This window comes from Dromaius novaehollandiae, chromosome 5, assembly GCF_036370855.1.
Source record: "Dromaius novaehollandiae isolate bDroNov1 chromosome 5, bDroNov1.hap1, whole genome shotgun sequence".
In the NCBI taxonomy this organism is placed as follows: Eukaryota; Metazoa; Chordata; class Aves; order Casuariiformes; family Dromaiidae; genus Dromaius; species Dromaius novaehollandiae.
The window spans coordinates 34,387,335-34,404,999 of NC_088102.1; the positions used below are offsets into that span (position 1 = coordinate 34,387,335).

The 17,665-nt window shown below is 34.9% G+C and overlaps 1 protein-coding gene across 10 annotated transcripts in view; it reads right to left on the bottom strand.

The window, feature by feature from the left end:
* DPH6 (diphthamine biosynthesis 6) overlaps positions 1-17,665 on the bottom strand; it is a 219,802-nt gene that overhangs the window by 105,337 nt on the left and 96,800 nt on the right. For 7 of the 10 annotated variants that reach the window (XM_064512419.1, XM_064512413.1, XM_064512410.1 and 4 more), the window contains 4 exons: positions 14,589-14,745; positions 13,207-13,338; positions 9,248-9,377; positions 4,551-4,725 (listed from right to left, as the gene is read on the bottom strand). In XM_064512419.1, coding sequence (XP_064368489.1) covers positions 4,551-4,725; positions 9,248-9,377; positions 13,207-13,338; positions 14,589-14,745 — 594 coding nt within the window. The remainder of the gene's footprint in view (positions 1-4,550; positions 4,726-9,247; positions 9,378-13,206; positions 13,339-14,588; positions 14,746-17,665) is intronic. The other 3 variants (XM_064512415.1, XM_064512417.1, XM_064512411.1) reach the window with 1 other exon arrangement.

Genomic DNA, 17,665 nt, shown 5'->3' on the forward strand with positions numbered 1-17,665 from the left:
TTTCTACTATATACAATGCTACTGATATTATGATTTTTACTTGGATTATGTATATTGCAATCCAACTGATTAAACTGTAATTTAAAAGTACACTACAGACAGCATGTGCAAGATATACAGTATATCAGGCATTGGTAATCTACTTTAAATTCTACATTTGTGGAAGCTATCTTAGTATTCAGCCAACTTCCCTGGAGTGCATTCAGAATGTTTTTCTAAATTTCACTAGCTAAAGAAAAATGTATCTCCTCTGATTTAAAACACAAGAAATAATGGCTTAACCAGGCTAAATGAGTCATTTTCAGCTGTGTAAAGACTCCTTAAAGACTGCTAAACTGTTTTTTAATTAAAGAAACCCCAAACTTCTTAAACATTTTAAACAATTTCCATTAGCCACTATAAATCTGCCACAGTTCTGCTGACATCAAAGGATATATGCCAATTTACATCAGATGAGAACACACCCTTTAGTCTAGAACTGTCTCTCAAGAATGCAGAAAACAACTAAATAAAAATATGCATACTAAATGACATTCACAATTTGCTTCCCTTGTCTCTATGTGGCAGACTGATGAACTAAGAGAACCCATGGAAGAAACAAATCTCCTCAGATACTGAAGACTCTGGTGGCTCATATTTTTTCCAAAAAGATCTATTATATAGTGAGATCTGTGTTTAACCTGCTTTTGCTCAGAGCAGCCTGAGAATTTCCTCATGTAGGTTAGTGGGACCTGCTTCCTTCCCATAAGCCAAGAAGAGGTAAGTTGTCACCAGTTTTGAGTTTTCATTTGAATCTACCCCTAATTCATATGGAAATACTAAAGAAGCTCACATTCAAAATAAAGTTGTCCTCAAGAATCTGCAATTCTGAGTTTCTCATGAAAGTTTAACTGCTTACATTTATATCTCACTACGTATTTTATGCACCCAAAAACTTAAAACATGTAGTCATGTCTAGTACAGTTACCACATTCAAACTGGAAGAGAAAGTAATCAAAGTTATTTTCACACTTCATCTTGATATAAGTATTTCAGGCCAGCCACAGCCTCTCAAAAAACACATAAAAAAGAAAGGTAAAAGCACATGGGAATCTTCCTCTTCTATTACCACATATGGTATACTATAATAAACTGTTGTTAAATCACAAAAGTAAAGAGGGGAAGGAGAAGAACAAACAACTTATTGGTATACATATGTGAAAAAAAAAAGTAATTTATTACAGTTTCTCGAAAGTGTCAATTATATCTTTAGGAATCTCACCATGATTTTTTCAGTCCCTCATTCACTGACTCTTCCGACATCTTTCTGTCTTTATCCTTTTTAGGCTGATCTTCTTACAAGGATAATCAATGCATCCCTTGAAGTGAGCTTCCTCCTTAAAATATGCATTTTGTTTAACTCATTATGTCCAGCTAAACATGCTTTTGGAAACTGCAACCAGTCAGATAGTTTAAGTAACTAGGTTACATAATGGACAAGGCTATTTCCAACACCTTCTCCTTTCAAAGCCATCTGTTACCAGCTGTGCACTAAGATGTGTTGGACCATTTTCAGTTTCACTGTGGGAGAAGAAACTAAGCCTTCTTAGCAGGGAAACATTAGAACCACAGCCTTAAATCAGATGCTAGAATCCTTATTTCCACTACTGCTATCACAATACCTACCTTTTAACTCATTGTGTCTTGATGTTCAGAAAAGGAAAGAATAATTTATGAGAAGGTAAGTAACCATGGAGTAAAGAACCCAAATTTGATCAAATTGTAGGGGTCTGGACATTAAGAGAGTAAAAAGACTCTCTCTTTTGTTTTTCATGTCTACACTACTGGGTTCAGTCAGTGTGGATGAGAACACTGGGAAAAGAGGCCTCAAGGATGGCAGAAATTGAGATTTGGCAGTGGCAGAGAGAAAGACTTGAGGTCATAAGGAAAAATCACACTGACGGACCAACCAGAGTGTTTCATCATTTCACACATGAACAAATAAGCTAAAAGCTTTAGTAGACATAATCAAGTCATAGATGTATTTTATACACATAATAGCATATATACATTATATCAGTGTTAAAAATTATTGTGGCATATGAGAGTACAATAAATTCTACAGCTGCAGTTTATTTGTTCATTTCCAGACAGAAAAACATTAAGAAACTTTGCCAAGACAAACAAACTGAAGTGCGAATAGACTTTTAAACTGCATTAACATATTAGAAGAACATCTGGTGCAAACACTGTCAAGTTTCCACGCATTCTTAGATAAGTATTTATGGTTAGTGTTTCAGCTGCATTGAGATTTTTTTTTTTTTAAAATGAACTATGCTCACAGTTCATAAATGCTCAAGGAATGTTGTCACAGAATAGATAATCATGAATGAACTCTAAGTATAAATTTCTCACCAGCAACACTGCTTTGCAGTGCATCTGCAGGTCTAAATCCTTGATATACAACTGTACTGTTAGCTTTTGTGAAAATAATAAGCAAGCAGACTCTATACAAGCTATCAGTTACAGCTTAGTCTTGACAAATCCTCTGCTCCACTGGTAAAACAATTAAAACATGTAAATAATATGATAATAAGACAGACAACAGTGAGAAGCAAAAACATGAAATATATTTAATAAAAATACTGAGGTATGTTTAACAACGACCTGCACAAACTGGGCTGGTGCTTACTGTGGTACAAAGAGCTGGAAGAGGGCAAATCATATAGCATCACATATTCCCAGAGAGACTAGCCTAGAAACTCTGTGGTACAACTACTAGAAAGACATAACCAGAATAATTTGAACCCAAGTACATCTCCACGCATGAAATCAAAAGGACCTTACAGTTCTTTCTCAGTATGATCTTAAACTTTCCATACTTACACAGAAGGCACGAAGAGGACAGTGACAAAAGTAGGGGTTTCATTTCACCTGACTACTAAGTGTTCCTAGAGTTACAGATCAGGTCCTGTCAATGTAAAAAATATCTACTTCCCTTCTTTTTGTCAATAAAATTGAAAAAATGGAAATGCTGGGTAAAGCATAAAATTCTTTGTAAGACAGCTAAAATTCACTACTACTAGGCTTTGTTTGGTCTGAAATGTGGCAAATAATAACTGTAAGACTGACAAAAGCAAGGTAGAGTGTTTGATCTCTTATGAGCCTGTGAGATGAGGTTTATAGAGACATAGTATCTTTTATTACATCAGCTGACAGAATTGAAAAAAAATGCACTAATGACACATAGTCCTGGGCATTTGTGACACCTGACTGAGGCCAACAGTACAGCTGTTACTATAACTCTGAAGTATCTTACAATCCAGTTGCTGACACTAATATTAAGATTGACAGAGGTTTCTGCATGAGGTGGACGAAAAAAAATTGTCACAATTTTTTCTTACATATGGGAAAATCGGTCACATTGTATCTTACAACCGTTTACTTCTATTTCTTACAAGCAGAAACACTGAAATTGTTATTAAAGAATATTACTTCCAAAAGAGGAAGAAAGTCTGATCTTGCTATAAATACTCTGAATGAAATTTAGAGCCTAATTTCATCCTGCCACTGTTGTTTGGTGTCTGTCAGACTGAGGTCAGAAGGACATTCTCATAGTATATTTCAAAGCTTTAATTTTTGTCCTCACAGTACGGTTGGCAGGATCCTGCAAGGTTCCTACAGAATTAAACTGATGCTCTGCTGAGTGATTTGTTGAGCCTGAAGTGTGAATACCATAATTTGCATGAACTACCTACACTTTTCAACTGCCAGTTCTGTACTTAAATGCCAGTGCACATCAATCCCAACTTGCAATACTCTGGGTATTACAGTCCTTGCCCTATTCCAAAGCGAATGAAAACTCTGTACATAAGAATATATGATGATTCTTCAGTGTGCACAAAATTTCATAATGGACTAAAAAGATGAGAATTTAATTGTCAAATTATTGTCAAGCAAATGAAAAGCAAAGTCATCAAATATACAACATAAGGGTATTAGCCATTCACTGTTTTGAGATCATTAAACTTATGCTCCTCAAACATACAAAACCGATCAACATTTCATCATCATAAAATAACTTCAAATCACTATGCTGACTATAAAGTTAAAAAAATCTTTATTTATACTGGAAAAATATGTTTCATTCCTAAAAAATATTGAAGTGCTTTACTTTTGCTGGTGATTTAAGACATTTCATCAATATTCAGAGTGGTGCTAGCTAGGCAAGAGGATGTTTCAGTACTGCATTAATCTAATTAGGAAAAAACTTTACATTAAAACATTTGGTCCACTTACCTGTGACAGTTTGCTGCCTGTTTTCACACTTGTTAAATAGTATATAGGCTGATGCAGTTTACTTTTTTGTTTTGTCCATAAGCTTTAAAAATATATCTTTAAATGTTCATTTAAAAATTTTCTTAAAGTAGAAAACAAGAACAACTCCCTTTAACTTTAATACATTCTTCCTTTTTTTGAACTTTGAGATGGGAGGGAATGAGACTTTGTAACTTTGTACCCATTTCAATACACTGTCTTATAGTTCAAAAGAAAAAACAAAGATTTCCTACCTTGATGGATTGACTGTAAGGTCCTATATTAGCAGGTGCCCAGTGAGAAATGCTCTGTACCTGCATGACCAGTTTTTCATCATGCACCATGTCATCAGTTGCAATGTCATACTTATGTGCAAGGCAGTCAATGCAAAACAGTACTCCATCAGGTAACAGGGTTTCTACACATACTCTGAAAACAAGAGACAATTATCTTTGTCAAACAAAGTTTGCTTACACCGACTTTCAGCATTTATTTTCCATGTTTTTTGGATACTATGTTACAAAATTTTATCAGGAACATATAACAAACCTATAGTATCACAATAACCATGTAGCACTTACATGGTAATCTCCTCTCCAAATGATGATCAGTTTGAGACTTCTAGCAAGTTAGTTTCTTCTTGGTAATGCAAATTAATATCATAGCCAATGGCCCATTTCCATTTGGTTATTTTTATGATGTGTATCATTTTATTAAAAACAAATATATGAGTTCTGTTAAAAAAAATCCTGACCATGCAACTATTTAAAAATGCCAGATAAGTTATGCTAAGCAGCCTTCAGACTATGTGTCTATATCACTATCATATTCTTATCCCCACCCATTTGTCACTGAATCTCCTTCCACTCGCTGAACTAGAGATTCAGTTTTCTAAACAGCAGCAGCTGACTGTTTCTTCACAGCTTCCTCGCATGTTATAATGCAATACTGAACGTATTTTTCCATTATACATTAAGTTGCATGACACACACACACACTTATGACAGGACTGAAAACCTACTTAAGTACTGATGAAAAAAGTTCACTTTTGTTTGCTCCAAGGAAGCGCACGTGTGCCTAGACGGACAGACAGACAACCTGTTGCATCTGCCCAGTGAAAAAGCAGTGGAAAAAAAATTGGCATTTCTAAGCCTGAAAAATAATTACATTTGCAGTCCATGCATAAAAAAGTCATTTAGCTCCCAGCAGGAATCTAACAAAAAATTATTTGTTCTATTTACATATCATTTAATACAATCTTACCAAATTCTTCTTGTTTCTTCCAAGAAAACTACCTTTCTCCCCTCTTGCCCTATGCAAATAAAGTATTTTTTCCTCATTACCATCATCAGAAGGATGGGTGAGTACATTTTCTGCTTGGGCTGGTAAATTTTCAAGACAATTTTGCAAATTTAGTGCAGATCCACACCCTTGAGTCTCTGCTTCTAGCATATTACTTGTGAGAACTCCCACAGCCAGGTCTCTGTGCATAATGCAATTATGCAGCCATGCAAACTGTCGCATAATTTTTCTTTTGGCCAAAATGCAACATAAATCTGTTTGTTCCACATAAATAATCATAAAAAGCCATTTTCCTGCAACCTCCTGATCTTTCTAGCTGTTATTTTATGACCTTTCCAAGAAGTGATGAAAGACTATGCGGCTGGCTATGTAAATGTGGAGGCTTAAAACATGCAGCAGCATGAGAAGCGAAGGAAGCTAAAACTGGAGGCCTTTCAGAGGACTTAAGATACAAAAGACTGGAGATTCATTTTTGTGTATTTCACAGCTGGGAATAGATCTCTGCTCTTAAGGCACACAAAACCAACATTCCAACCCTCCATGGTTTAGTAATCCTGCACTATAATTAGCATCTCAAAGAAGCTTCTTCAGGCTCTCTTTAGCCTCTTCTGACACCCAGGTGGTACAGATGGTTAGGAGAGTACAAATCTATCATGATATGCATTATCCTAACAATGTGTTTTAATTATAATCACACTATACTTAAAAGTCATATGTATATATAACTATATAACTATACTAAAACTATACTATACTTCATATTCTGTAATAAAAATAGAATACATGTTATTTTATGTTACAAAATTGCTAAACTTAAAAGGCAGCCTCCCTCCCATTTTATTAGAATTAACTTTATTTGCAGTAAATAAGATATACACAGTGCCAAAGAATATGTGGTCATGGCAATGTTAACCACATACATAATACAGTATTTGCAACATAATTTGGAACTAAAAAGAAAAAAAAAATGCTCCAGCACTTTTCTTACCACCCAAATACGTATATATTGTACTAGTTAACATTAATCTCTTCATAATTAAAAGATATTTTTCCACTTAAAAAAATAGTGTCTTAAACAAAGAAGGATAATGAGCATTTTTAATTTAGACGGCAATTTGTATCATATAAGCCATACAATCTTTTAGCATTTTGCCTTCCCTCCTGATTTGTGTTACCAGGATGATATTTTGGTTTTGGTGATTCTAGAAACAGAAGCATAATCCCTGTTATACATTGTATAATATCACTGTGCTCTGTAGCAAATACAGGCTAGGAATTTAGTTTTGTGCCTTTCTCAATTGGTTGCATCTTGTATAAAATACAGAAAGATTTATAAATTATGGGGGAGGATATCAATAAAGATGAATGGAAATTTGTCTTAGGAAACCATTCAAAGCAGTGAGTGCTACACAGATGCAATTATTAGTAAAATTATTACTAAGTTATGTGAAATGTATGCTATTAGCCAGAATAAAGAATAAAACCTTTTCAGTTGCACAACAGGAAAAAAGTAAGGAGTATGCTTCTTTTAAGACACTTTGTGTAACACTAAAATTGACAAAATTATTTTTATTTTAGAGTACATAATATATTTTAATATTTTAATTAATCATCTTGAGTAGGGGTGAGGATGGAGATAATAAATTCAGAGAATACGAGATTAGACAAAAATAGAAAATGCAAGTATGCTTGTTCTAGGGAATCACAATCCCTGACAAATATGTTCAATAAAAGGGAAAAATTTGGGAATCAACAATTATGAAAGAGATACACATAATGGTGAAAGAGATACACATAATGGTGAAAGAGATACACATAATGGTGAAAGAGATACACATAATGGTGAAAGAGATACACCAGCCAGATAAATAGACAAGAGTCAGAAAAATAATGATAGCCAATAAAAAAATCAATATAAGTTGAGAAAGCATACATACAGGCATCACATAAAAGAACAGGGTGGATACTGTTTTTCTGCCCTACATCTGTGGTAAGGAAGAGAACTTAACTGCAAAAGATACTGACAGTCTGGTCAGAACCCAGCAGAGTGTGATAACTACAACATTAAAACACAGATTAGAAAAACTGACCTCACAGAAAGATTAGAAGAGCTCAACAAAATGATCACTGAAGGTTTGATCTTGAAACGAGTTGTCTTACAAACTACTAAACCACAAATCAGTACAGAATCAAATGAAACTTGGGCTTTTCAGCATTTTCTAGAAGGCTAAGAGGTTTAGAGTCCTACAGTTCATACATGTGATGTAATGGAGCAGGATGCAGAGACTCACGCTAACAAAGATGGAGCTAGGAGGTACAAATGGTACTTTATTTCACTGGGTGGAGGTACTAGCTGAGATCCAAAAAGTGCATGTATGGCCCTTCTATTACATTACTGGATTTCACCTAATAACTCCTCCTCTTATTCACATTAATCGGACTGAATGCAAGAAAGCTACCAATCCTAGTGCAGCTGGTAGAGGCTCCAACTTCTCTGGGCTATGTTTCACTGCCTGGTGTAAACAGCTAATGTGCCTGAAGTCATGGTTCACTGAAGATTAACAACAGTACAAACCTTTGAAGGAGAAGAAATGAGCATAGTAGTTCAGCCAGCCATGAGTAGGGAAGATGGAATGTATTCAAAATAGAAAACGTAGGCTGAGTATCAGGAAAGGTTTAGTTTCAGATACAGGGCTAAGTAACGGACAAGAAGATGTTTTCGTGGAAAGCACAGGTTTGTAAACCTAGCTTTTTAATTAGCTCAAAGCTGAAACCTAGGGAAGGGACAAGGGTAGTTTTTACTCAAATAGTAAGTAACCTGGGTCAAAAAAGCTGCTATGAAATTCACCTTTGAAAATCAAGTAGCTTTTTTATCTCAATTTATTGCTATATTTTCCCTACGAAAAAACTATTACCATTAACGGCATTTTCACGAACTGAATGACTGTAATCTCTGCTCTTTACTTGTCCATGTATATGTTAAAAGTTTGAACTCGATTTTAAAAACTGAACAATGGGACATGAGGTCTGAGCTCACAGTTGACCCTGCTCTGAGCAGTAGGTTGGACTAGATGACCACCAGAGGTCCCTTCCAACCTGAATTATCCAATGATCCAAGTTTGAAAATTTTCAAACTAGAGAAAAGAGGATGCTCTATTCATGCCTTCAAAAAGAGTGACTAAGGCTGAACACAGCAAAAAAAAAAAAAAACAAAACAAAACAAGATTTTGTAAAATCTTTTTTTTTTTGAAGAAGAAGAAAGTAAAGTAAGTGATAGGCTAATAATACACAAGCAAACCAAAAAACAAACAAACAAACAAAAAACCTAAATCCCCAAACCACCAACACAAAAGAAAAATGAGTTCAGCCAAGTCACAGAGAGGGACTGACACTCACAAAATTTTATTATACTGTTATAATACCATACGGGGGCATACATAAACTTTATAGTAAATAATAAGGCAAAAATCTCCAACTTTAGTGTTTTTGAGATGAGCATCCCTGATGCAATTACCCTAAAAGGCAGCAAAAGTATATTTCTGAGTCTGCGAGATGCAAAAATTTGTACAAAAGCTTCATAAGTATGGTACCAATAATACAGTATATTACAATGCATCATAAATACACTATAGCAATAGTCTAATCCTACCTTGCTGGTGGACACAAATCAAATTCTGTCACATAAGTTGAATTTATAACAGTGAAATCTTTCATGCTTTTCATGTACAGATGTACCAAAATAATATCTTTCAATTTCAATCCCTCTGAAGTCATATTAGCTGCAAAATAAAAATAATGTAGCTGTTAAAAATAGAATATTTTAAATATGTGTAGAAAGACAGCAGAGGCATCTTGTGTTTGTTCAGCAAAAGCAAATGATAACAACTCAACACTTGTCTACACATCACTGAAGGCTTTCGCAACATACTACCTCTCACCTCATAATACCCAACTTTTCATGAAATTTTTTCAAGTTGATTTTCCAATTTTATAGAGAATATAAATTCATTGTATCCACCCTCAATAAAAATGAATTTTTCCTTTAATATATCATGCATTAATGCACCCATATACATACACATACATATGTATATAAATACACACATACATGTGTGTGTCTATGCGTGCACACGTGACAGTCCAAATTCCTTGTACCCGTATGTTCTATCTTGTATTTTTTCTTTTCAGACTATGACAGCTAGTAATCTATAAAGCACTTTGAATCACAAAAGTACAAAACTGGGAGAGGATGGCAAGAGGTCATTTAATCCCTCACCCTCTTCAGAGACAAGGTGAAGTATTTATATGCTATTCCAGAGGGATGATTGTCAAAAAAAAATCCTTACTGCAATAATAAGCTCTATATAAACAAAGAGTTATAAATGGCAAGACAGACAATAGGAAACAGAAGTGGCTGTGACAGAAATGAGGGAAAGGTAATAGCAGAGAAAGACTCCGCTCAAGAAGAGAACTTGTAACGTCAGGATCACCTGAATGTATATAGAGAGAAGATTCAAGCTGTAGCACTTAGGGAGAGAGAATCTTCTACTCTTACATACTGAATACCATAACAAACTATGTGGGATCAGCTCGGCAGGTCTGCAGTCTGGTCCGGTTATAACTCATGAGCAACAGAAACTAAATTAAGAACAAAGCCTTCTCTGAAAGATGTGAATAAATATAAAACATACAATAACAGAGTGCCATGTGAACTAACTTGGAGTGAGTGAGCTACTTAAAACTCTTCTCAGTATAACTTTGGGGATCTTGTCCTTCAGGGTTATAGTGCATACATATAAATATATTTTTTCCAGTGGAGCAGTACACAAGGGTAAAGATAATCTGTTGGCTGTTGCTTTAGTGAGAAACAAATACTTTTTGTGTAAAACATTTCCATGATTTTAAACATAGTTCAGGAGCTGGCAGACTTCCCATAAGGTCAATATGGCCATATCAGTACTGGATTTTGCTCTAAACATCCCAGTTTTACTTAGTCATACTGCTGTTTCTTAGTTTTGGCAGTCTAAAAAGGGGAATTCTCACTGACAGAAAAGGAAAGTGTGTGCTAAGTGATACAAGAGACTATAATGCAGTTAACATAAAACTCCTCTGAAGTCAAGATACAGCTGCAGAAGCATCAGCTGAGAAATTAGCACACAAGGATAATTCTGTATTTGAAAGCTACCTGATGGCAATGACTTTTCAATACCAGCTGCTACTTCATCAGTCAAGAAGAAGATAAAGATATGTTTCAAATTTCCAGTCAGCATAACACGTTAGTCAAGAAGAAAGAGTTTCAACCTGTAGTTAAAAGTTTTGCAGTATTATCTGAAATATTTTGAGGGAAAAAAAAGCAGGTCTAAATTTAAAATGCTTGAGTCACAAAGCTAACTCTAATTTGTAAACACATGAGAATATCTGCAAGTTGAAAGAAAGAGATTTGGTTAAATTCATAATTTCCAGCTTTATAAAAAATATCTTCTTAAATAAATTAAAGGTACAGTCCTCTTGTCCTCTTCATGTGTTAGAGGAATGATGGGAAATAATCTCTCCCTAGCTTGTAAGCAGCATAAGACTGACCTCTCAAAGCACCGTATCTAGTAGAAAGACATAAATGATGAACCAGTTACCAACCCACTGCTTGGGTTCTTGACTCACGGCAAGTTCTACTTCCCAAGAAGAGAAGTCACACAGCACAGTTCCAAGACGTACAGGGAAAGTATACAGAATTTATATTGAATTTCAAGCCATTCACTGTTCCCAATAATTTATAAAATATGGCCAGGTGAGACTCATGTTTACTTTAGCAGAACTTCTTCTGACAAAAGATAACATTGGCCAAAATACAGCTTAATTTAATTAAAAAAAAACCAAGTGATCTGACTAAGATCCTTAGGCTGAAAGCTATAAAAGACAACATCGATATTGCCTACAGCAGGTAGCACTCCAGACTAAATTTTCGTGCAGTAAAAATCTGTGTAGCTCTCTTGAAGCCTATGGGGCTTTGCCAAGGTACAACTGCACTGGAGCTGCTTTACATTAAGCACTGGAGTCTTTGTCATCTTCCAGTCATCAGAAAAAAAGTTTAAACAAATAGTTTAAGAAAGTAAGTGTAAACTATAATGTACTGAATTCCTTTCTCCTGGTCTTGGTTTTAAAGAAAAAAATCTATCCATTTTACAGAAGAAAAACTGCATGCTTCATATGGTCCATAAATAGATTTCCATTTCTGAATCCTTCTGGCAACACTCAACTCTTTAGAGGACATTAAATCAGTTAACCCCACAAAGAAAACGTTAAAAGGAATGTGCCTATTCCATTCTCCTGTCATAAAAGACTGAACTCCTATATAGATTGTAGGTATGAGCTGAGGAAAAAAGCCTTACACCTATCTGCAGATCAGTCAAGTTCTCAGGGGGAAAAAAAAGTCAAAAGCAGTATATTGTGGTTTCTTCATATGATGGGACCATAATTCATTCAGTTTTCCTGAATTAAATACTACTTGCTACTGCAAGTGATCTGCTGAAAGCAATAGGCTACTGAACTAGTCAGAAACATAATTGGTCTTCTTCCTCCTCTTCTTTTTTGACAGATGCTAAGGCAAAAATATATATAATGTTTGTACTAGCAGATTTCCATACAAATATAGTAAGAACCAAATAAAATGTTACAGAACCCTTTTGCTTCAATTTACAGATTATGCCCAGAAGATTTACACTAAACATTGCTGCCCTTCACAGAAAAGTTTGATTATAACCACCTTGTTGATTTCCAAGCTATTAAAGTTTAGCTTAAGGGCATTCTACAAAGTATGACTTCTTTGCTTCCTAAACATTGCTAGGGTTTCTTTATCATTCTATATTCAGTCATGAACTCAGCTGCACAAGCCGAACATAAAGATTTTATGGGACAATACATCATGAGAATCCGTGAACAAGAATATGAGCCTACCCATTCAGATACCAAGAATTATTTCCATTTTTATGAATGAAAAAGAAGCCTGCATAAACATGCTTTATTTAAAGTTTAAAACGAAGAAAGATGTGAAACAAAATGTGAACATTTTCTTTCATACATCAATATCTTCTAAGAGGGGGATAGTAAGGAATCTGGATTCCATGATTCCCAAGATAGCAATTTCTCCTTTACACTAAGTATATAAATGAGATTTACTGCCACTGACCTAATCATACATGCCAAAATATGTAACAGCAACAGCTTTCTAGAAAACTTAATTTTAAATTATGGTAGCTACAAAAGTGCTTTAGCAAGTAGACAGCATCCGTAGCATACATGCACACTCACACACACAGTATTTATTGAAAGAAAGTTACAAAGCATAAAAGTACTGTGAAAAGAGTGTTGTTACAGTGATACAAACACAACCCTGGCTTTTAGGGTCTTCAGAAACGGGGTGAATTACAATGTGTTCGATATTAAAGACAGCAGTTGTGATATCATGATCCCAACTGAAGGCAAGATGAGATGACAAACTGAAAACTACAACATTTAAAGTTATAAGAACATATGAGAATACAGGCTCTTTATAAAACACTATAATAAAAATAGCATTAATAAAACAGATAATTGGTAAACTGAATAAAGCACCTTGGAGGGAAGAAAATGCTTCCCTTGCTGCATCTTGAGCACTTTTGCCTTCTGATGGAAGAAAGTGGGCAGTGAAACCTGAAAACCACTGGTAACCATGCAGGGATTTTCCTGAACTTCCAAATGTCTTAGCTATGGGAAATGAAGAATAGCACTATGATTACAATGATGAAAAAAATCAGATTAAGCAAGAATATCTTTTAAATTGTCTAGGTAAGAACTTCTACAGAAAAAAATGACAAATTATTAAAACATCTTCAAAACTCATTTACAGACAAGCAGATATAAAACAATTACTTGAAGTAAATGTGCTGGTGTCAAAGCTTCCAAACAGTATTTGACGAATCCTCCTCCAACACTGCCTTCAAAATGTGTGCTTAGAAGTATTATTTAGCTGAGGATTTCAGTATTTTTTCCTCCTGCTTTCTTTTTTTTGCTGACCTTTTATAGTTTCTTTAGCTGTACTGAGATAGTCGTGGCATTGAAAAGCAAAAATTTAAAAGTACCTGAGTGACAAAGGAACATATTTTCAAAGTTATCTGCCAAATTTTAAAGGAAGTGAGATGTTTTAACCTAACATATTTAGGCACTTTTTAACCTCCCACCAGGCACTTGTCCATATTCAAGTGCCTAAAGACCATTCAATATTAAACACTGTGACACAATGAAACTTAATTTTCAGGAAAAGTTTATTGATCTTTGGGTTTAAAGCCACAATGATGCTGTAGTAGTTTAATGAGATACTACCCTATGAACCCAGGTTTATCTTGCACCAATCACCTCATGTTTGAGGCAAAGCTAATATCAGGCATATAATTAGTTACTGTAGCTCACTAAAAGACAGTAACTTGTTATGCTGCTAAACTTGATCATGCATGTGACCCTGAGACTGTTTCTACAAATGGGACAGGCCCATATACCAGAAAAGCAAGTTGGAGGTGTGTTTTATATTTAATTTTGGAGTTTACTTTTCTATTTTCAATTTGAAAACTGTAGAGTTAGGGTACAGATGTTAGTATGATCTTTAAAATAAAACTCATCCCCTCTACTCTAATGAATGATTATATTACAGTAAATTTGATCAGGAAAACAGAACACATTAAATAAGGTTGATATGATAAGAAATTTGGAGCACTTTCCAATAAAAAAAGAAAAAAGAAAAAGATGCGTTATCCTCCTTCTGAAAAAGAACTTGGAAATGCTTCATTACTGCAGACATATAAATACAAAAAATTGCATTGTGCTAGGATATCTTTATCTTCAGACTGGCTACTAAAGGTCACAAACATTCTTTTAAGGAGTGTTCTTACAGTACTTTACATCATACTCCCCCAACAAGAAATAATATTACTTTTCTAATGACTGAGTTGTGCAGCACTCACTGAAATCCAGAGAATTATGTTTTGTGTTTGACTTCCAGATGACAGGAAGGATTTTCTGTGCTTCATCCTCTTCTGATGAAGGTAGAATATTGCCATCATTACAGCTTAGCTCACAAGAACAGCTGCTGACCATGAATGTGTCTGAAGATTCCCCCTGCTTGACACAAATATTATACAATAAGCTCCTAAACAGTATTCCAAGCAGTATGAAATTATCAAACATCATTTAAATGTTCTTGTTCTTTGATATCAAAAAATACTACAGCTCAATACATACTTAGGTTTAGAAGCAGCCATGGAAGAAGAGTAATAGGATTCCCAACTATTTAGGCTGTAAATTAGCAGAATACAACATGCTCCTGTTGACACACCATATGGAAACAAAATGTAGATTTAGCAGTACATGAGAACAATAGATATGAGAATTTATGAGAAAGAATTTATGAGGAAATAATCCTATTCCAAAATTATGCTAGAAAACTATATTTTCCAAAAATGGCATAAATTAAGTGGGAAAAAAAAAGAACAGCATAACAGCATTTGAAACTGAGCAAAAGACTAAAAAGAGTTTAAAAACCTTATTGATATTTCTATTCAAAGAATGAATCTTGAGCGAATGCAGCCACTGAAAAAATTTCTTTTCCTTCTCATGAAAAGCCTATCCATTTGCATCAAACTCACTACACTTTGGGATGCTCAAAATTCTGAGATACAGAGAACGGCATTTCCCAAGGTTATACTTCAAGGTAGCTTTTTGACTTATATTGTTCAGTGCACAAGGAAGGAAAATAATTCATTGTGCATTCTCTTCTTCCTCAATGTTTTCCTGGGCCTAGTAAGAGAAAACTACTTAGCACACCTTCTAACCCAAAAAGCACAGTCAGAGCGTGTGCTGACCAGACTTCCGAAATACTGTGTTCATTATGTGTTCAACAAGTCATGTAAACACAGCAGGCGTATTTACTTTTTGTATTTTATAGCAACAATCAGAAACACAACTCTTTGCCATCTGATTTCCCAAGGCAGCCTAATCTGCACAGCATGTTGATTTGGGGATCATTAGCTTGGCTAATACTACTTCTCTTCATCTAAAAACAATATGAATTATGTCAGAGTTTGCCCACAAACCTTAACCAAACATCACTGCATGCTGTACCTCCAGATTCTGTCAATTAATTTGAAGCTCAAAGCTCCTAAATTTCATATAGTGTGCAATATATGTATTTTTATTGCAGTTTTCTTAAATGCTAAATTCACAAAATGATGATAAAGCCAAATAAAGCAAGATAAAAATGGGACAAAATAGGCATCATACAGGAATCCTTCAATATGAATTAGACACTGTTGAATATTCTTTTAGCTCACAAATTATGCACTATCTATGGAATGTCATGCAAAAACACTATGAAAAAAGGGTATTAATATTATACAGTGAAGCACTTGTAAGTTTATAAATCATATTAAGTAACATCTCCTGAAGTATGACCCTCTGCATTTTCTGCTTTTTAAAAAGTAGACTTCATCAAGCTGGCAAACAAAAAGGGATATACCAAAAATAACTAATTAATTTTGAATATATAAGGTTTCAGAAAAAGTCAATTATATGTTGTGAGGGTTTTTTTTTCCAGGAAAAAAAAATCTTACTGCGACTTTAAAAGTTTTCTCTAGATCTTAAGTAAAAACAAAACACACGCTGCCCCAAACCCAGGAAAATATTGTATGTGTCAAAAGTCTGCACTGAGAACTCAACATTTACATAAATTTCTGACTTCAGTGGAGAGAAAAAGCATCCAGTTAAGTGAAAGCAGTGTGTCTGGAAATTCTCAGGAAAGGCTAAATTACAAAAAGGTCATTACCTACGAGAGGAAACTCAGCTCTGCTCCCTCTAAAAGGGCTCAAAGGGAGTTTTATAAGAGCTGTAAACACTAAAGCTATGCCCTAAGAGGGGCTGATGTTCTTTGACTGGACCTCATTTTATTCATTCCTCCTAGGAAAGCACGAAAGTCAAGGCAGTAATCTACTTGATGTGAATCAATTGTACATGAGAGGTTAAAACAAGTCAACTAAACATAACTTAATAGCGCAAAGATGAAGACTGCAATTTAGCACAAACACTATGAGCTCATTCCAAACATTACAATATGCTAGCATCCACCAACATCTATACCTTTTCCTACTCATCGAATTACACCTTCTACAACTGCTGTCAGTTGATACATTTTGCTGTTACCCAGAGGGCTGGCTGAAAGCCCCTGTCCCCACAGGTATGACTAGAAAATAAAGCAGCAGGAATATCAATCTGTAATTGAAATAGATCTCAAGCGAGATCATGCTACAAGAATCAAGATCAAGAACATAAGGAAAGTCCCACAAGATGTTCCCTTATAGAAATGTACAGGCTGCACACTGGAATGAAGTGCTAAGTCTTCCCACTTCCTTCTTGCAAACTGTTGCTTTATTAAGTTACAGATGCTTTCACTGGCTAATTTTATAACATCCACCATGAAACAGACAGTTAGCACTGGAACGTGTGCATTCACATGGACATTCACCGTGTACTGCTGTCACATACAAACATTATGGAGTTTGCATCTCTTGGTCTCACTCCATGAGTCAGCATGCATAGAGATTACGATATGAATGACAGTATCACACTGCTGCCCTTGGTTTTGTTTTTAAACCACCTGGATTTGAACCTCAACATGATACAACAATCACTAGGCAAAAACTATGTTAACTAGAAAAGGAGAAGTTCCAGCTTGTCAATATGATAGCCTCTTTGTTTCTTTCTGTTGTTCAGCTTTACGTTACTACTTTTCAAGACATCGGTAGATGCATAAATCTTGTATATTAACTATTAAAGACTAGTAACATCTCTCCATTCCCTAATCTGGAAGACTGAATTTATGATACTACACAAGTGAATGTGAAAACAGCACCTATCCCATTCTTATGCCATGTGTAAAAATTGTTCTTTAAACACATTTCTAAACATCTTTCCTGCAAAATGTGTTTCATAAAAAAAAAAATCATGGGGATCAAGTAAAACGTGCAGACTGTATCACAGCTGACCTGTC